General features: G+C 51.5%; 6 protein-coding genes across 6 annotated transcripts; 4 read left to right on the forward strand and 2 right to left on the reverse strand.

The window, feature by feature from the left end:
- Positions 1–131: 131 nt before the first annotated feature.
- BO79DRAFT_249243 (uncharacterized protein) lies at positions 132–2,294 on the forward strand (the record flags this gene model as incomplete). The annotated part of the gene is made up of 2 exons (XM_025685764.1): positions 132–391; positions 2,000–2,294. The coding sequence occupies 2 exons, from the start codon at positions 132–134 to the stop codon at positions 2,292–2,294; spliced, it is 555 nt and encodes a 184-aa protein (XP_025544855.1).
- BO79DRAFT_153 (phospholipid-translocating P-type ATPase domain-containing protein) lies at positions 2,155–7,016 on the forward strand. Its single transcript, XM_025678706.1, has 3 exons — positions 2,155–5,607; positions 5,690–5,919; positions 5,980–7,016. The coding sequence occupies exons 1-3, from the start codon at positions 2,323–2,325 to the stop codon at positions 6,836–6,838; spliced, it is 4,374 nt and encodes a 1,457-aa protein (XP_025544856.1). The 5' UTR covers positions 2,155–2,322; the 3' UTR covers positions 6,839–7,016.
- A 482-nt stretch (positions 7,017–7,498) lies between these two features.
- BO79DRAFT_283474 (trichothecene efflux pump) lies at positions 7,499–9,720 on the reverse strand (the record flags this gene model as incomplete). The annotated part of the gene is made up of 9 exons (XM_025688146.1): positions 7,499–8,038; positions 8,096–8,260; positions 8,326–8,392; positions 8,447–8,561; positions 8,628–8,720; positions 8,782–9,283; positions 9,352–9,404; positions 9,485–9,518; positions 9,571–9,720. The coding sequence occupies 9 exons, from the start codon at positions 9,718–9,720 to the stop codon at positions 7,499–7,501; spliced, it is 1,719 nt and encodes a 572-aa protein (XP_025544857.1).
- Positions 9,721–10,349: 629 nt separating this feature from the next.
- BO79DRAFT_205963 (uncharacterized protein) lies at positions 10,350–11,807 on the forward strand. The gene is made up of 6 exons (XM_025681881.1): positions 10,350–10,553; positions 10,619–10,655; positions 10,718–10,788; positions 10,854–11,233; positions 11,294–11,355; positions 11,423–11,807. The coding sequence occupies exons 1-6, from the start codon at positions 10,359–10,361 to the stop codon at positions 11,776–11,778; spliced, it is 1,101 nt and encodes a 366-aa protein (XP_025544858.1). The 5' UTR covers positions 10,350–10,358; the 3' UTR covers positions 11,779–11,807.
- Positions 11,808–13,579: 1,772 nt separating this feature from the next.
- BO79DRAFT_162514 (SDR family oxidoreductase) lies at positions 13,580–15,132 on the forward strand. The gene is made up of 4 exons (XM_025679071.1): positions 13,580–13,938; positions 14,018–14,145; positions 14,226–14,408; positions 14,480–15,132. The coding sequence occupies exons 1-4, from the start codon at positions 13,641–13,643 to the stop codon at positions 15,059–15,061; spliced, it is 1,191 nt and encodes a 396-aa protein (XP_025544859.1). The 5' UTR covers positions 13,580–13,640; the 3' UTR covers positions 15,062–15,132.
- A 708-nt stretch (positions 15,133–15,840) lies between these two features.
- Positions 15,841–17,652, reverse strand: BO79DRAFT_241626 (cytochrome P450; the record flags this gene model as incomplete). Its single annotated transcript, XM_025685140.1, has 5 exons — positions 15,841–15,972; positions 16,043–16,913; positions 16,978–17,102; positions 17,162–17,349; positions 17,421–17,652. The coding sequence occupies 5 exons, from the start codon at positions 17,650–17,652 to the stop codon at positions 15,841–15,843; spliced, it is 1,548 nt and encodes a 515-aa protein (XP_025544860.1).
- Positions 17,653–18,574: the final 922 nt, after the last annotated feature.

Here is an 18,574-nt window from a genome sequence, read left to right on the forward strand (position 1 = left end):
GGTATGTAGTCAGACCCACTTACGTAGAGATTGATTACTGAGCCATAAGCTCCACCAGCAGATACTTGTCAGATTCTGCGTATAGCAAATAAACCATCACCAGTTGAAATATCTAGCAGACCGCAGTGAATATGCCTCTTGGAAATCAGGATTCCGGAGTGACTGGCGCGGCCAAATTCGTCACATCGACCCTCGGCAATGCGGTCGGCGGCGTCTCTCGCACTGTTGGCGGGGTGACAGGCGCCGCGGGGCGAGGTATCGGCGATACCATCACCGGCGCCACAGGGAGCGCGGGGAAGCCTGTGGGCGATGCACTGGGAAGTGTGGGCAGCGGCGTGGAAGATGGAGCCCGGAAGGTTGCCAAGGGAATTGAAGATGCTGGACAGTGGAAGTGAGAGGGGGGGAAGAGTGGACGATGGGAACAAGAGTAAACAATGATGGATGTCGGTCGGTAGGCGGTGTGCTAGTATTTCCTGCAGTTTCATGATTGTTACTGTTGCTCTAAAGAAGCAAGCTGGGAAAAGCCTTCTAACCCTATTAGGGTGCTTTTGATTAATGCGATTGATGATTATCTACGTCTGCAGGAACAGCACATTAATCTGTATTTTCAAGCATTGCTTCAACTGCCTGTTGTACTTGCATATATTTATGCGGCAGAATGTTTTATAAAAGTAAGCGGTCAGCTGAAACGCATGACTAGAGGCCCCGAAATATGCAGCTGCTATGGAGAACAACTATTGATCTTGGCTAATAATTATAATTTTATTTTACTTTTGCTAAGGAGAACATTCTATCTCCAGTCAGCAGATTCTAATAGTGATGCTTACTAGTAGTCTCCATCAGCTTAGTAGTACTCCCTTTATCCCTATGCGGCTGTGACAACTCCTCCCGAGAGTATATATATAGATGACTACTACTCTTTCAATGCAACTACAGATTACCACATCAACCCTGCTGCCCTGAGCGCAAGGCACATCCAATTCCCATGGAGATACATTGCATTAGTGTGCTTAGTATGACTACTAGTAGTATTATAATCTACGCAGCCTTCTCTCCCAGAGCAGCAATCATGAATTAATTGCATTGAGAAAGTGATCATCGGTTCGGATCCGAGCTGGCTAAGCGAAAGCAATGTCTAGTACTGGATAAATGTTGCATTAATATTATGACGGCGGATATTCCGCGCAAGAGAATACTGAATGAGGCAAGATGGTCCTTTCCGGATTGATAAGCAGCACACTGCCCCGTCGTCCAGAGGGGCAACGCAATTTACAGTAGCACTGGACGGATGCTGGATAGTACCTCGTGTTGGTTACTTGCTAATACTACTAAGCAAGCCGTCAGCAGCAAAATCGACGTCGACCCAGCCTTGCGGATCCAGGGTACAAGGGAAACCGCCACTGGAGCCAACCCGTTTTTTATCCCTTTGACCTATCTACTGTACTTGACTCCGGCACCCCGACTCCGAGAACAGAACGGATAGCGGAAGATGGGAAGGAAAACCTTAAAATCCGAGCCAAATTGAGTAGAAGCTAAAGGCAGAAGGCGAGAGAAAAGCCGAAGAAGCCCCTTCAGCTTAACTAAGCCGACCGGGGGAAGGACTGAGTCAGCGCCCGTACTAACCAGATGGAGGCCTGTGAGTGGCTCAATGGGGATTAGTGGACGGGTTGCCTCAGTGCGGCATCCACGAATTGGGACCCGTCGCCGGTCAGTCCCGGCTCAGGCTTGAGCTCGCCTCCTCACTCTACTGACTAGTTAGTTAGTAGTTCTTCTCACTACTAGTAGTATTACTCTCACTGCCTCCTCTTTCCCTTCCAGCCCCGGCTTTTCTGCCAGCCATCCTGTCCTCTTTTGACTCCCTCCACCTCCCTCCCTCCGCATTCCACCTCCTGGCATCTTACTGTTGCTGACGCTCGACTGCCCCTCGATACCTCCCGCGTCGCTCACCCACTCCCGATACGCGCGTCAAGCCCCGTCCGCCCTTGATCTACCCTGCCAGCTCCGCTACACTTGGTTTTCTGCTACTCTCGCCGAACCCTCCGATCGTTGCGATCTCGCGAACGACCATTTCCTCCCCCGCCTGTCCTCCCCGCCGTTCGTCAGGTTCGAAGAAGCGACCGGGTGTGGAGCAGACTATCGCGACGAATTTCTGCTCCCTGTCTCAAATCCGCTATCCTTCGTCATCCGGTCAATTAACTGCGCGGCTGCGATTGCTGCTTTCCGAAGGCCTGCGTGGCCGCCTCACGCAGGGTCCCTCCGTCCTAACCGATCCGATGATTGCCGCCCGCCGCTGAACATAGTCCGGGAATTTACCCATTGTAAATGGATCCCATACAAGGGAAAGGGGACGAGGAACTGAGTCGGGCCTCCGACGAGGTTCCTCCGATTCCCGACCAGGAAGCCAAATCCACCAAGCGCGCACGATGGGCGACAAAACGCATGACCGCCGCCAGCGGTCTTCGGAAGAGAGTCTCCATCCTGGAACGGGGCAACCGTCGTAATACGCGGAACAACATAACTGATGCAGCAACCGCAGGGCCAGAAAGCAATGAAACAGAAACAGCTTCGTCGCGGAAAGTCTACTTCAACCTTCCCATCCCGGACAGCGAGCGGGACGAGGAAGGCAATCTGAAGAACGTTTATCCCCGCAACAAGATTCGCACTTCTATCTACACGCCATTGACGTTCATCCCGAAGAACTTGTGGTTGCAGTTCCACAACATCGCTAATCTTTACTTCTTATTCGTTATCATTCTGCAGTGTTTCTCCATCTTCGGAGATGCCGACCCGGGCCTGAGTGCTGTTCCCCTGATCATTATCGTCGTGGTCACTTCGATCAAGGATGCTATCGAGGACTGGAGGCGAACGGTATCCGATAACGAACTCAACAATTCTCCGGTTTACCGTCTGACCGATTGGCACAATGTCAATGTCACCCTTGACAATGTGTCCGCCTGGCGAAAGTTCAAAAAGGCCTGTACTCGGACCACCGTATTCACTTACCGTGCCATGAAAAAGCTCGTGCGCCGCAAGTCCGTCGACAAAGACGTGGCGGGAGATGTTGAGATGGCGGATGCCCGGCCATCCGTGGAACCCACCTCGCCGATTGAGTTGAGGGCCGTGTCCCTCGATGCCCGTGCTTCTGGAGATTGGCCGGATCATGCAGATCATTCCGGCAGAAATGCGGCCTCGGACCGCGTCAAGGGCGACATCCTCAATCCGACCAAGACTGCTTCCGGGCAGGCTCGCTTTAAGCGTCAACATTGGAAGGATGTCAACGTCGGTGACTTTGTGCGGCTGTACAACGGTGACCAGATTCCCGCGGACATGGTGATTCTCTCAACCTCTGACCCAGACGGTGCCTGCTATGTGGAAACCAAAAACCTGGACGGGGAGACCAATTTGAAGGTTCGCCATGCTCTTAACTGTGGTCGCGCAGTACGGAATGCTCGCGACTGTGAAAGAGCGGAATTCGTTATAGAAAGCCCTCCCCCGCATGCGAATCTCTATTCTTTCAGCGGTGCCATTTACTATAACCAACAAGACGACCCCGAGGCGCCGCCCCAGGAACGGGTAGAGCCCATCACCATCAACAATATTCTCCTCCGTGGCTGCAGCCTTCAGAACACAGAGTGGGCGTTGGGTGTGGCCTTGTTCACCGGTTCGGAATCAAAGATCATGCTGAATCAGGGTATCACTCCGACTAAGCGACCACAAATGGCACGTAACATGAACTGGAACGTTCTTTACAACTTTGCGATCCTCTTTATCATGTGCTTGATATCCGGTTTTATCAACGGTTTTGCCTGGGGACTGGATGACGCGTCTTTAACTTTCTTCGAATACGGCTCTTATGGTGGATCCCCCGCCGTGGAGGGTGTCGTTGCCTTCTGGGTGGGTGTGGTGCTCTTTCAGAACTTGGTTCCCATTGCATTGTACATCTCACTGGAAATCGTGCGCTGGATCCAAGCGCTCTTTATATTCTTCGACCAGCACATGTATTACGAGCGGCTTCAGATGTCTTGCGTCCCAAAGGCCTGGAATATCTCAGATGACATCGGGCAGATCGAGTATATCTTCTCGGATAAAACAGGTACTTTGACGCAAAACGTCATGGAGTTTAAGAAATGTACGGTCAACGGCGTCGCATACGGTGAGGCCTATACTGAGGCCCAGTTGGGAATGCAGAGACGACAGGGTTTGTTGAATGTGGAGGAGGAAGCTGCCAAGGCTCGCCAACGTATCAGCGACGGTCGCGTGGAAATGCTGCAGCGACTGCGTCAACTGCACGACAACCCATATCTCAAGGACGAAAATCTGACCTTTGTCTCGCCTCAGTACGCAGCGGACCTAGGGGGTGCGTCCGGTGATGCCCAGAAGCAGGCTGTCGAGAGTTTCATGGCCGCGCTGGCTTTGTGCCACACAGTGGTTACGGAACGGATTCCGGGTGACCCCCCGCAAATTGAGTTCAAAGCCCAGTCTCCCGATGAGGCCGCCTTGGTGGCTACTGCTCGAGACTGTGGGTTCACAGCGATGGGTCGCTCGGGAGATAGGCTCCTTGTTAACATCATGGGCGAAGAACGCAGTTATAGGATTCTGAACATCTTGGAGTTCAACTCGACGCGTAAGAGAATGAGTGTTATCGTTCAAATGCCGGACGGAACCATCCGTCTGTTGTGTAAGGGCGCTGACACGGTCATTTACTCTCGCTTGGCTCCTGGTCAACAACGGCAATTGAGGGATGTCACCTCACAGCACCTTGAGACCTTCGCTCAAGAAGGTCTTCGTGTGCTCTGCGTGGCAGAACGTATTCTCGACGAGGACTTCTACCGCGAGTGGAGTCTAAAGCACGACGTGGCAGCAGCCGCCATTGTGGATCGTGAAGAGAAACTGGATGAGGTCGCAGGTATCATTGAACAGGATCTGATGCTCCTGGGTGGCACGGCAATTGAAGATCGGCTGCAGGATGGTGTGCCCGATACCATCTCTTTGTTGGCTGACGCCGGTATCAAGCTCTGGGTCTTGACAGGTGATAAGATCGAAACGGCCATCAATATCGGTTACTCCTGCAACCTTCTGAACAACGACATGGATATCATGGTATTGAGTGCTCCAGATTCTGATATGGCTGCCAAGGAGCTGGACAGCAAACTCGAACAGTTCGGAATTACTGGCTCGGACGAGGAATTAGCCGCGGCACGCCAGGACCACTCGCCACCCCCATCGACCCATGCCCTTGTCCTCGATGGGGACTGTCTTCGTTTGATGTTGGACGATGCCCTGAGGCAGAAATTCCTGTTGCTTTGCCGGCGCTGCAAGTCCGTCCTTTGTTGCCGTGTCAGTCCCGCCCAAAAAGCGGCGGTTGTTGATATGGTCAAGACTGGTTTGAACATCATGGCTTTGTCGATTGGAGATGGCGCCAACGATGTCGCCATGATCCAAAAAGCGGATGTCGGTGTAGGTATTGCAGGAGAGGAAGGTCGTCAGGCAGTCATGTGTGCCGATTACGCCATCGGTCAGTTCCGATTCCTACAGCGTCTCATTCTCGTTCATGGACGATGGTCGTATCGGCGGCTGGGTGAGACGACGGCCAATTTCTTCTACAAGGTAAGCAAGCTTTCCGGTTCCCGTTGGAGCGAACGGCGGGTCCTAGCTTGGCTTAAGAGCTCTGACGCTAATTTTGCCCTAGAACTTGGTGTGGACGTTCGCGCTATTCTGGTATTCGATTTATGACAACTTCGACGGCTCCTACCTCTTCGAATACACGTATATTACCCTGGTGAACGTTGCCTTCACCTCCCTACCCGTCATTTTCATGGGAATCTTCGATCAGGATGTCGATGATAGGGTGTCTCTGGCCGTACCGCAACTCTACATGCGGGGTATTGAGCGTAAGGAGTGGACGCAGTTGAAGTTCTGGTGAGTCTGGCTGCTATGTCCCAAGTCTGCGGTCTCCAAACCAAGCTAACGGTTGATCAGGATCTACATGTTCGACGGATTTTACCAATCTATCATCTGTTTCTTCATGCCGTACAGGCTGTACTCGGTGGCCAATTTCCAAACAGAAAACGGACTCAGCATCGACGACCGGTATCGCGTGGGTGTGCTAGTCGCCACCTGTGCTGTGGTTGCTAGCAACACCTACGTGATGATGAACATGTACCGATGGGATTGGCTCTCCAGCTTGATCAACGCGATCAGTTCACTGTTGATCTTCTTCTGGACTGGTGTTTACTCATCCTTTGAGTCATCGTTGACATTCTATGGCGCCGCTCGCCAGGTTTATGGTGCCCTGTCATTCTGGGTGGTCCTCTTTTTGACCGTGGTAATGTGTCTTATCCCACGATTCGTCATCAAGTGCATCCAGAAGGTCTACTTCCCCCTGGATGTCGACATTGTCCGTGAACAAGTCATCCTGGGCCAATTCGATTATCTGAAGAAGTACGAAGCCTACGTGCCACCCGGTGTCACCAAGCTGGCAGCTTCATCGGACAGTGAAGCCTCGACCCTTCCCTCAGACGGAGGCCATACTCCTCAGCCCCATGTCACGCGCGACTACCCTATGCCTAATGGAGTCGACCGCACGGCGGACTCGACACCTGTTGCACCGTTAGTCGATGCCCAAGGCGCGCCAACCAATCTGGGCAGCCAAGTGACTAGCGCCAACGCGAGCAGCGTGGCCTTTGGACTCCAGCGCCGCGAGTCTTCCGAGAGCACCAGTCGAGACCAATCAGCTTTCTCGAGCCAACTCCTAGCCATTGATTCCACCAGCATGGAACCTCAAATGCCTCACAGTCCACTCAAAAGCCGAAGCGACCCCTCGACATACCCTGTATAGATAGAGTCCGAGGCCCCCTCCCCTGCTTCTTCTCTTCACCCCCGAAAATTGTCGATATACATACACACCACTCCCGACTCGTTGCGATTTGACCAAAAGCTATTCAGCAACTTTTTCATTATCTACCTTCGATCTTTGATGCCTTCTGTGAAGTTATCTGTCACCTTTGTGTGATTTTTTCTTACTTCCTTTTCTTTTTTGATTTACCCTGGAGTTGGGCGGTTTTCCTTCGAATTTCTTCATTCTATTGGTATTCCCCAACTTCACGGTGCATCTTCATTTTCAGTTTTTCCCTTATCTTGTTTCCACGTCTCGCCCTTCCGATTATAACACCTACCTACCTACCCCTTCGAGCTCAGCCAAATCTGGCTTGCCTATTCGGCATCCGTGCTGGCGTGCTTCGTCTTTGTTCAACCACATAATGTCTGAATTTCTTTACGATCGTGAACAGCTTATTTCCTTTCCCTTGTTTATACCGACCTCGGATATATACACACAACGCAGTGTTGTAATATAGACAGCCATCTATTAGTGAATTACATGACTTTTCAGCATACGATTAGCCCCCTCTATAGTCAACCAGGGATCAAAGAAACTGTAATTCAAGCTCGTGAATATGACCCAAATATATCATGCCAAATATAGTACCCACATACACATCTAAACCTCCCCTCCATCTTTCAACTTCTCCTCACTCCCTCCCTTCCCATCCCCATCCACACCCCCCAATTTCGCCGCCACATCCTTTGTAAACCTGGCATCTACCCCCTCGGCGAAACACGCCGCAATCACAGACAACCCACCAAACGCAATACTCGCCAAAAACACCGTGCGAAACGACTGCGAATACGCCGTCTTCACCGCCTCTGTCACCTTTCCCAGAATACTCGCCGTCATGCCGGGGACAGCGTCATATGCGGCCGTCGTCCCCGCCGACACCGCCTCAAGCAGATCCGTCAGTGACGATGAAGGCAGGCCAGCATTCACCGCGGTAGCAGATACATCGCGCGGCAAGTCCACCGCGATGCGGTTGTCCAGGATGGCGACGTAGATGGCGGTGGCGATGGTGCCGGCGACTTGCTTTGCGGAACCGAGGAAGCCGCTTGCAAGGCCGATGTCTTGGGGTGAGCAGTACAATGGGCACATGATTATAGTGATCAGTTCGAGGTAGCCGACCCAGAAGCCGCCGATGGCGGTGAACTATTTCATCTATCTTAGTAACATTGTGAGGAGGGGACGACATGAGGATAAGCGTACTGCGATACCGTATGCCTGGCGGTATTGGTTAATGGATGCCAAGGCGCCCGAGAATGCGGTGATCATTAGAGTGGTTATGATCAGTTGGTATTTTGTGTATCCCACGGGTTTCATTAGGATGCCGGCAGCGACTTCGCCGACAATGACGCCGGTGCCAGTGGAGATCTGTGTGTGGGATGCGGTTAGAGGGGTGGGGGTGGTCTGGGGGGTGATAGGTGAGGGTCACTCACTGAGAGCCAGCCAGTTTTGATGGTATCGGTGGTGTAGAGGGCGGTGATGGCTGTTGGCCAGAGGAGACTGTAATGATTTGTCATTAGATTGACATCAAGGCGATTGGGGATATAAGCGTACCTCATGGAGAAGTAGACCATGTTTCCTACTAGGGCCGAGCATACCGCACCGGCGTATCCACGGTTTCGGAGTAAGGACATGGGGAGAAGGGGCTGCTGCAAGGGAACGAAGATTTCTGTTGATTGGGAAGAGAGTGAGTCAGTTTACTAAGTAGTCTGCGGTGCATGGCTGGCTCACGTACCATATAGAGCAAAAGCAAGCAAGCAGACGAATCCGATGACCAGAACAGCAACGACATGGGCTGAGTGCCAAGCATACGATGTGCCACCCCATGCTGACAGAAAATCGGGTTAGCACTTTGCAAGAACCAAGTAAGAGCTGAAATGGAGACTCACAAAGGCCAAGCAGGACTAGGATCAATCCGCCGGCGTACAGGAGAAAGCCAATGTAGTCGAATTTCTTGAGACCATCGACGCGGCTCTCATTTCCGCGCTTGGCATCCCAGCCAGGAGGGAAGTAGAACAAAACCAGCAGAATGATAGACAGACCACAGGTGATGATGTTCAGGTAGTAGGTCCAGCGCCAGGAGCGGGCGGTGTTGGCGATGAACAGATCTGCAATCAGAGAACCGAACGCAGAGAATGGCAGCGTTGTGATGAAGATGCCGGCGTTGACAACCGGACGAGCACGGTTGGGGACCAGCTCAGCGATCACGAAGCTGAAAGTTAATTGTACTGCAGCAGCCAGACCGCAGAGGACACTGCCTCCGATGACGGTGGGAACGGTTTTGGCTGTTGCGCAGACTATGGCGCCGATGAGGCCGAGGAGTTGCCCTCCAATCAGGATGTATCGGCGACCAAATAGGTCTCCTAAGCGACCAACTAGTAGGAGGCCAACCTAAAGTGTGCTTAGCAAGTCTCTATACTTGGAAGGAGCATATTCTAACAAAAGGAGGATGCTCATACTCCGGAGATCAGTGTGAAAACGGTCGAGATCAAACTGTAGCTGGGGTCCGGCCCTGCAAGTAAAAGACAGTCAGTCAGAAACTACTGGCTGATAGTTCCAGGTAGTCCACCTTTAGAGGGGAGATCAACTTACCCAGGTCAGCATTGATAGCGCTCAAGCTGTTTACCTATTTGATAGTTAGCGACAGGCTTGCTGCAGTAATGAATGAAGGGACTGACTGGTAAGACATAGCCCAGGTAGAGACTGATGGCCATCAAACACACGGCAATGAGAGAGCCGACAAAGTTCTTACTGCAGTAGTATCCGGCCGGCAATTCATCTAAGTCGACAGGGGTGGCCGTTAGCTCACCGGAACTCTTTTGGTTCATTATCCTGCCTTTAGAAAAATCACTGGCGGAAGAGGATTTGCCAAAAATAACGAGGAAAGGAAGGTGACAGGGGATTAAAAGAAAAGCTGGTTAAAACGTGGGAAGACAAGTTGCGGATAAAGCAGCAGACGCCAGCGCAGAAATGCAGCCATGACGAATCGGAACGGAAACAACTGTCCTGGACTGGGTCCAGGACATCAAACCATCTGGAAAACGCCGATTCGAGAGGGGTGAAATTAGGGCACTTTGTGATCCCTGCCTAGTGCCTTCGTGGAGTCCGACGGTGTCACCGCGCTATATTAGTTGGACAAAGAGCATTTCCGTCCCTGGGGGCGGGTGGAGCACCTATTTTGTCCCTTACCAAATGGCCAGGGCCATTCTTGTTCAGATTGTGTCCAGACGATCTAACAATGCCCATGCATCGTGGTCACTCCTCACTCAGCCAACCAAAACCTCAAGACGGGTCGCTCGGAGAAATTCAATCCCTGCATCCTGCATCCTGCACCCAGTACTAGCCATGTATCTAAGAACATAAAATTTCGAAATACCCTCGCAGATGTAGAATCTCTGAGACTTTTCCGGGCTGCGACTCGTCTCGCCCTTCTTACGTTCTCGCCAGGCCGAATAGACACCCTTCCATGGACGTCGGGTGGAAGGAGGTGTCGTCGACCGACCCTCCAATCGACTTGAAGGCATCTCGAGTGCCGTCAATTATTGCCTGCAACACTGTTCTTCTTGCGATCGCGACCGCAGGACTTTCAGTCCGTCTGTTCGTCCGACTTCGCTACCTCTCAGGGCTAAACTTCGATGATCTGTTATGTGTGACCAGCTGGGTAGGCTTCCTGGCCCTGTTGAATTCGCTCATGCTCTCCCAAATATTGACACTAAGTTGCCCAAGGTCTTCACTTTTGTTCTGTGCTTTGTGTGTATCTGGAGTAAGCTGCCATGAATCGAATGCGCACACGAATGGATAAAGTTGACGCATTTCCTCCCACAGTGACCCGCTATGGCTACGGAAAGCACATTGCGACGATAAATAGCTCGGAGAAGCTGGAGATGTTTCTTAAGGTTTGAAATCCACTAAACGAACAACGAGACCGCTTTCATGCTGATCAATTTTCATTGATATATAGCTTGACTTTGTCAGCATGATTGCGTACCTTCTCGCCCTCGGCACCGTCAAGGTCTCATTCTGCCTCCTTTACCTGCAGATCTTCCCCGGAAAGGCGTTTCGAATTGCTTGCTGGAGCCTCGTGGGCCTCCTTGTCGCTGAAACAATCGAGGAAACATTTGTCGTGATCTTCCAATGCTCACCTATTCACAAGGCATGGGATGCTAGCGGCAACGTCAAAGGCCAATGTCTATCTCTGACGGCCTTCTACTACATCTCCTTCGGAATCCGCTTGGCTACTGATCTAGCGCTCTTCGCTCTCCCTCTTCCCAAAGTGATGCAATTGAATATGACATTAGGCAAACGAGCCGGACTGGTGATAATGTTTGGATTGGGTGTGCTGTATGCTGATTCCCCTACGCTGGAACCCACGTGGGAGCTACGAATAACCGCAATTTATAGGGTCTCTGTGACGAGTATAATTCGAGCGACGTACATAAGCAATTTTTCTGAGGACCACACCTGTGTGTTGCCCCTCCCTCTGGACCCTTGCGTGTGCTGCGGCTAATTACCCATTTACTACATGAATAGGGACACTTGTCAACACTCTCAATTGGTCTAGTGTCGAAGTGGCTGTGGCCATCTTCATCGCCTGCATCCCTTCTTTTAAATCGCTCATTAGCTTCCAATTTCCTGCTTTACAACGGCTACTCGGGCTTTCCAGCAAGGGCGACTCGACCGGTCGGTCGAAGATGTATGGGACATCGACGCGCCGGACCAATAATGGGCGATCCATTATTGGACACCAGAGTATCAAGCTGAATACTATGACGGGGCAGAGCCGGGCCGATGTTGAAGCTAGTCGCAATGGCTCAGAGGAGCGGATTATCGGAGCTCATGAAGGCATACACGTCACCACTGATGTGAGTGTAAATGAAAGTGATTGATATGTGGTATAGCTGGATTATTTCTCTACAGATTTTTTATATTAATCATAATGTCTATGAATTTGTGATCTCTGACTATCGGGTTCGTCCTTACCTGCAATGGACGGAACAATGTCGTGTGTGCGGACCAATTACTAAGTTAGCACACGCACCCATCGATCAATGTAACTAGCTCCAGTGGCACCATGCGTGACAGCGACCGAGTGTTAAAGTCGAGAAGCTATTGAATCTTAGCGCTGAGGTCGCCTTTAGGGCATGTGAGGTGGGCCCGTTCGGAAAGGTTTCCCTGAGAAGGGAAAAACCATCAACCATGCGAGTCGGATCCGCGGACGACTTCCGGGGAAGGTGGCCCTGGTGGAAAATATAATGTAATCCCTGGTGGGAGACCAAAGAGATATTGAATTAATACGATGGGCTGGCTGCTAGTCAGCTCTATAAAATCGGATTAAGATATTATTCAAGTAGGGTTTCCCAAGCCCTCTCAATGATAAGTTTGAAGCTTGTGAATCGACGGGTTGTTCTTCCCACTGATCCGCGGGACAAGCAATTTCAAGCTTAATATCGAACTGGTCCACTTAGCGTGGTGCTTTTAGCTTCCACGACCTCCGAGTCCAATAGAAACGCCCAGGATCAAGCCTCCTTTATTTGCTGAGGCAACGTGTATGCTGTCGGTTTTCTACCGGTGTCGCATATGCGTTGGCCAGAGTTACTACTTGGCTAGCCCAAGTACCACTGAGGCCGCAGAACAGGCTTCACTAAACCTGCTGTGTCTTGGTAAAGCGCCCCAGGGCGCTGTTTGCCCCTGTAGGTGTTGCATGAACATCGGAGATGATCAGCTCGAGAATGAAGGGGTGTTTTACCCGATTACTAGAAATCTGTCTTCCGCCAGCCACCCCCTTCCCCAAAATGATCAGAAAGAATAAACAACCGAATCCTTTGCTTCCCTAAACTATATCCAAGCCAAGTATGGTGGCCTTAGAGCGGGCTTGTCTCGGCCGATCATAAATCCCCGAGAAATCGCAGGAGCCAGTCGTGGGATGCCAAGCCACGAGGGCAGGGGAAGTCAAGTTGATTAAAGCTATTTAGTAACTGACACAAGCGTCTTGGCTCGTAGTCCATTCACCAAACCGTTCCCTCCCAAAGGCTGAAGCTGTATATATGAATAGCCCGCCTTCTCTCCGGCTTTCCCTTTTCTGGTAGTACCTGGTAAGACCTCATGTTCTTTGTATCAGATGTCATCTGTGCTCATCATTCCGCGCGTCAGAGGAAATTATCGACCCACCAAGCCCGCATTTTCTTTGTTCGCTCGAGGGACCATTCATGCTGAACGTGTCCGCTTCTGTAAGCTAAATTATAACCAATCGGAAACCCCATGTTCGCACCCGAGGGCCGTAGTGCAGTCGACGACAAAGTAAGCGAAAAGATCCCTGCTAACGCGATCCGTCTCATTCTAACACCACCAATGGACTAAGCCATTGTCACTCCATTGGGCCTTTACCACGCCGCGACATATCTCCCCGGAGCGTTTAGCGTGGCGGATTTTGGCCAACATGCGGTATCGCAGCGCCACGAGTCCGTTGTTTGTCCCCACCATGATGGCTTGACGCCAGTCCGCCGTTTCCCATAGGCACAGGGGAGGCAAGCTAACAAAAGAATTATCCGATTGGTCTGGACAGCAGTCTGATATCAACAGGAATGTGCACTGGACCAGGGTATCTGGGTAAATTGGGAGCCATCATGGTGTCCCCTGGAATCAGACCAGACCTTTTGTCCTTGGTCCATGGAGCTGTTTGCTGTCTCCCCGATGAGTCCTTCCCGAGACACAATCTAGGCCCCAGGTTACTCCTCTCGTTAGACTCATCATGAAGCAGTCCCAACCCTCTCAAGGACACCATGCCATCGTGTTCGGCTGTTCAGGCATCAACGGCTGGGCCCTAGTCAACCAGCTACTCACAAACTACCCAGCCCCAGGGACTTTCAGCAGAGTGACAGCGGTTGCGAACCGTGCATTCACAGCCGAGGAGGCACACTGGCCAACAGATGATCGTATCCAGATTGTCTCCGGCGTGGACCTCCTGGCGGGCGATGATGCAGCGCTGAAGAAGACCCTGGCGGAGAAGATTTCATCTGTCGATACGATCAGCCACGTGTATTATGCAGGTATGTAGACCGCTTCCTGATTGCATGCATGCATATCAAATTAGTGTGTCTAACCGTGTGGGTTTCAATATTTCTGCAGCATATCGTGCCAGCGATGTCCCCGCCGAAGAATGTCGATTGAATAAGGAGATGCTTCGAGCTGCTGTTCAGACGCTGGAGACTCTCTCGCCAAAATTGTCTTTTGTTACTCTCATTACTGGCACAAAGGCAAGTCACCTGCATATTAATATTATAAGCACATGATCTTTCACGTGTAAGAGGCTAACAACAACCATCACAACCAACAGGCATACGGCGTCTACCTCCTCGACAAATTCCCCTTCCGGAACCAAATACCCTTAAAAGAAGACCTCCCCCGCGTGCCAGCCGAATACGCCAAAGACCTCTTCTACTACCACGAAGTCGACCTGCTGCAGGAGCTCTGCATCGGAAAGACCTGGTCATGGTGTGAAGTCCGTCCGGACGTGATAGTACGTCGCCACCCCCTTCCACCACATCCCCTGCCACCCCCCCAGCACACTAACCGAAAACCCATGAAAAGGTCGGCCTCGCCCCCTTCGGCAATGCAAACTGCATGGCTCAAACAATGGGCATCTACCTCTCCCTCTACCGCGCCCTCGAAGGCCCCAACACCCGCGTTCCCTTCCCCGGCAACAACACAACCTGGACCCTCCAATCTACCGACTCCAACCAAGACATAATCGCGCGGTTCTGCATCCACGCTTCCCTCCAACCGCGCGAAAAGGTCCATACCCGAGCATTTAATATCGCGGACAGCGCACGCCCCGTCGCATGGTCCCAGCGATGGCCAATCCTGGCATCGTATTTCGGGTTGGAAGGTGTGGGGCCTGAGGAGGGTTCCTTGCACCCGACGGAGTACATGGATCGGAACTGGGAGAAACTGAGACAATTGTGTAGTGAGCGGGAAGGGGTGAAAGAGGAGGTGATTTATCGCAGTATGCATAATACAGGTGCCAGGATGGGGAGTCTGAGGTTGATGGATTTCGATCGCCCGTTTGATTTAGGGAGGGCGAGGGAGATTGGGTTTACTGAGGAGATGGATACGAGGACGTCGTGGTTTGGGGCATTTGAGAGGGTGAGAGGGATGGGAATTATGTTGTAGATAGACATTATTCTTTCCATCCTGGTCTGGTGGGGGTACTGGTCACTAGTGATAAATAAGTGTAAAGAGACTATAGGTAATGCCGTTGATGATGGTGTGTGATTGATTAGGTCACAGGCTATTATACAAAAGCTTAAATGTAATGCTTAGTTCATGATGAATGTACTAGCCAATCATAGATCGATTGATTGATGAAATGTATGACTCAAGGTTCAGTCATGCTTTCAATGGTGTCAGATGTCTAGTATACGGACTTCCGATGCCAACTAAAGTCTTTTCTTCAGTATATACCAAATAACTCGCAGCACTCACTAACAGCTATAGGAAACGACCGATACTGTTCCCAATACCACAGCAAGATTTCTATATGAATACAACCAGCAGACAAGCCTGAATCCACGTAAGAGACTCTTGACAATCTGTAGAAATCTTCTTACTAGAATCATAATGCCAGCCTATCATAAGTAGTAAGTTGAAGTTTTTGAATACCACATAATGTCACTACTCCTCTTTCTGGTACTACTATTGAGACTACTAGGCTATAACCAGTCACTCCTCTAACGCAGTCTGAGATATATATAGCAGGTATAGAGATTTGAGCCCATTCTAGTACTCAGTATTATGTCGCTTCAGTGTCAGTCATGGTGATTACAACTACACAACCCCGGACGCTAGCCAGTCTAAATGGAAAGGGGGGACTACAGCCAGTCATAGAGAAATAGTAATAGTATTGAAAGAGCACCAAGGCGAGGAGTTTGATATAAGACGGATTGAAACAGCTACATCGCCTTCACAGCCCCCCGCTTGTCAATTGTAACCCACATATCACGCCAGAATCCCACGCCTCCCTTGATCACAAAATGCGCGGAAGGTTTGCCAGCAATAGAGTGAAGCTTGAAATTGCGGAAAAGCTGTATCCCAATGAATCAGACAACGAACAAAATCAAAAACTTGTGAGTGATGGAATGGGGAGGCACAAACCTGCAAAGGACCCTTGAACAGCTCCATCATCGCAATATCCTTGCCCAAGCATACTCGCGTCCCGTAACCAAACGTAAACATATACTTGTTCATAAGCTTGGCGCGCTCCGCGTCCAGCCAACGCTCTGGGTTGAACACATTCGCATCAGCGCCAAACACCTCCTGATCGCGGTGGACGATCCATGGGTTAGACGAGATCTCGGTGCCTGCGGGCGCGAACTGGCCATAAAGATCGATACCCGGTTCGGAGACATATCGAGGGAAGAGGTTTGGCGCGGAGGGGTTCAGGCGCAAGGTCTCGCGGACACACGCGGCATAGTAAGGTAAGTGCTCGACAATCTCTTGGTACTGGGCCATTGGACTGATGAGGCCCTTTCGGGCAGCATCATCGATCTCGGCCATCATGCGCTCGTACACTTCTGTGTGGGTCATGAGGTTATATACCAGCGCTTGAAAGACAGTTCCGGTGGTGTCGGCGCCAGCAAGAAGGACTAAGAGGACCTCTGCCCGAATGTACTCCATGTCTAGGGGCTTGCCCTCTTCGGTGCGGGCCTCGAGGAAGGTCTGGAGAAGATCGATCCGGCCGATGTCCTTCTTTTCTTCGAGATCGCGCAGGCGCTGGTCGATGAGTCGGTCGCGAAAGCGCATTAGGACTCCGATGCCCGAGTCATCCTGGGGAGTCGCAACTAGGTACTTCTTCATGAAGGTCGTCTTCATCCAGCTGGTGAAGGGGTGGAGACGCGCCAGAAGACCGAATGCTGGGAGGCCATCGTGAAAGCCTTGTACCAGACCGCCGACGTCTTGCCCTTGCTCGACAAAACCGAAGGGCGCACCGAAGCCGACCTCGCTGATAATGTCGTATGCCATATAGCTGGGGAGATGTTAGGAAGACCTGCGGGATGAAGTGGAGGGTCCAAGAATGGTACGGCACTCACACTGCCCACCATGAGAAGTCGAAACCAGCGCCCGTGCGGGCGAACCTCTCGTCGATTTTCTGTAGCCAATGCTCAATGTGGGCATCGAGGAGCGGCTCCATGCGCTTGACGTTGCTAAAGCTGTACTGTGCAGGTATCAGTCGAGTGGGCTCTGAAGAGGAATAGAGGGTCGAGTTGAGCGTACTGGGCCGGCAATGTGCTTCCGGAATGCCGCATGCGTCTTGTGAGAGCGCATGTTGAACAGAGACTCGGTCTCGCCGAAAGACCCGGTGATGTAGTGTCCCGTTTTGTCGGCATTGCGATGGTAGATGTCGGGGAGCTTCTTGGGGTCGCTGACAAGCAGGAGCGTGGGTGTGATGCGGACTACGGGGCCTGTAAACCTCTAAGTCAGGCTTGATTCCTTTCGCAATTTGTTATCCAGGTAGTACGATAATTTAGCGTACCGTATTTCTTGGTGAGATCGTATACTGTCTGCAGTTCAGTCTCGCGCAGATTATGCCATGCAATCCAGAGTCGGGTGACGCCGCCCCAGAATGGACCAGGAAATTTCGCCAACGGATGGAAAAAATGGTAATAAACGATCTGGTACACGAATTGAAGGACCACATAGGCGACCAGACCTAGGATCACGTTGATCGCCGTGACCTTGGAGAGGAGATCTTCACCCACACCCATTATTATTGTTGCTTTTGTAGTCGGCGAGCGGACAGATGACAACAAAATTCACTGGGAAGCGACCCCAAGCTCTTAAAACATGATCATCGACAGCCGTTGGAGGGGAGCTTTGGACTTAGGCCCGCCCTGGGTCCAGCACCGACATCAGGCTCCTCTCTCCTACGTAAATGTGGCCAGACGACGAATCAGTTAGCCTCGTAGTGGTACCACTGAAGAAGCGGTGGTGCGCCATCTAATCATGTACCGGGACTCGATCCGAGAAGAACACCATTGAGGCTACTGCTTTGGGAGGGTAGACAATATGACCGGAGTGTCGATCCAACCAGACTGGAGCCATTGACAAGCGTCACTCGAAGAACAACCCCCAGTGCCGACAGACGATGACCAGCCTAGTCCGTCAGAGCAGCGACAACGTATCTTAGTGGTGCGGGGACAGGGTGAAGAGTCATGAGCAGGGAAGAATGCGCGGCCGAGGGTTTAGGACCTCCAACGGCTCCTAGTGTCTCTGATGGAGTGGGCTTGCCGAGTCGCGATGAGCCATTATTGGCCGTAGTTAAGCTCTCGGGGAGCAGTTGACACTTGCCAGGCTCGAAGTTTGTCAGAGACTGCTACTGAAATAGCCATGTCCTGATATCAAGACCATGGAACCATTTCTAGTTTGATGAAAGGGACCATTCCTTCCGTGCCAGTTTGTTGAGTGCCGTCCTTGCCATATATACTTATCCCCAATCCATTCATCTTCTGTCCATCAATCAAACTATCGGGATACCACCGGATCCCACAAACAAAGAAAAACCCAAAAATTTCGTTGCTCGACGTGTTCGACAAAGTACTTTGTGCTAACAGCAATTAAATTGCGGTCCACTGGGGAAGGCGACGTGAGAGGCCAGATTCACCCACAGACATCCCCCTAGCAGGCCCT

The sequence above is a fragment of the Aspergillus costaricaensis genome (genome assembly GCF_003184835.1).
Source record: "Aspergillus costaricaensis CBS 115574 unplaced genomic scaffold BO79scaffold_1, whole genome shotgun sequence".
Taxonomy (NCBI): Eukaryota; Fungi; Ascomycota; class Eurotiomycetes; order Eurotiales; family Aspergillaceae; genus Aspergillus; species Aspergillus costaricensis.

What these genes read in the sequence shown, in the direction of transcription:
- BO79DRAFT_162514 (XM_025679071.1), top strand. Translation starts at nt 13,641, where the DNA reads ATGAAGCAGTCCCAACCCTCTCAAGGACACCATGCCATCGTGTTCGGC. An exon ending in CTCTCATTACTGGCACAAAG is followed by an intron (nt 14,146 to 14,225) that starts GCAAGTCACCTG and finishes CACAACCAACAG; the next exon opens with GCATACGGCGTCTACCTCCT. An exon ending in AAGTCCGTCCGGACGTGATA is followed by an intron (nt 14,409 to 14,479) that starts GTACGTCGCCAC and finishes ACCCATGAAAAG; the next exon opens with GTCGGCCTCGCCCCCTTCGG.
- BO79DRAFT_205963 (XM_025681881.1), top strand. Translation starts at nt 10,359, where the DNA reads ATGGACGTCGGGTGGAAGGAGGTGTCGTCGACCGACCCTCCAATCGAC. An exon ending in AGCTGGAGATGTTTCTTAAG is followed by an intron (nt 10,789 to 10,853) that starts GTTTGAAATCCA and finishes ATTGATATATAG; the next exon opens with CTTGACTTTGTCAGCATGAT. An exon ending in ATGTTTGGATTGGGTGTGCT is followed by an intron (nt 11,234 to 11,293) that starts GTATGCTGATTC and finishes CGCAATTTATAG; the next exon opens with GGTCTCTGTGACGAGTATAA.
- BO79DRAFT_153 (XM_025678706.1), top strand. Translation starts at nt 2,323, where the DNA reads ATGGATCCCATACAAGGGAAAGGGGACGAGGAACTGAGTCGGGCCTCC. An exon ending in CGGCCAATTTCTTCTACAAG is followed by an intron (nt 5,608 to 5,689) that starts GTAAGCAAGCTT and finishes ATTTTGCCCTAG; the next exon opens with AACTTGGTGTGGACGTTCGC. An exon ending in TGGACGCAGTTGAAGTTCTG is followed by an intron (nt 5,920 to 5,979) that starts GTGAGTCTGGCT and finishes ACGGTTGATCAG; the next exon opens with GATCTACATGTTCGACGGAT.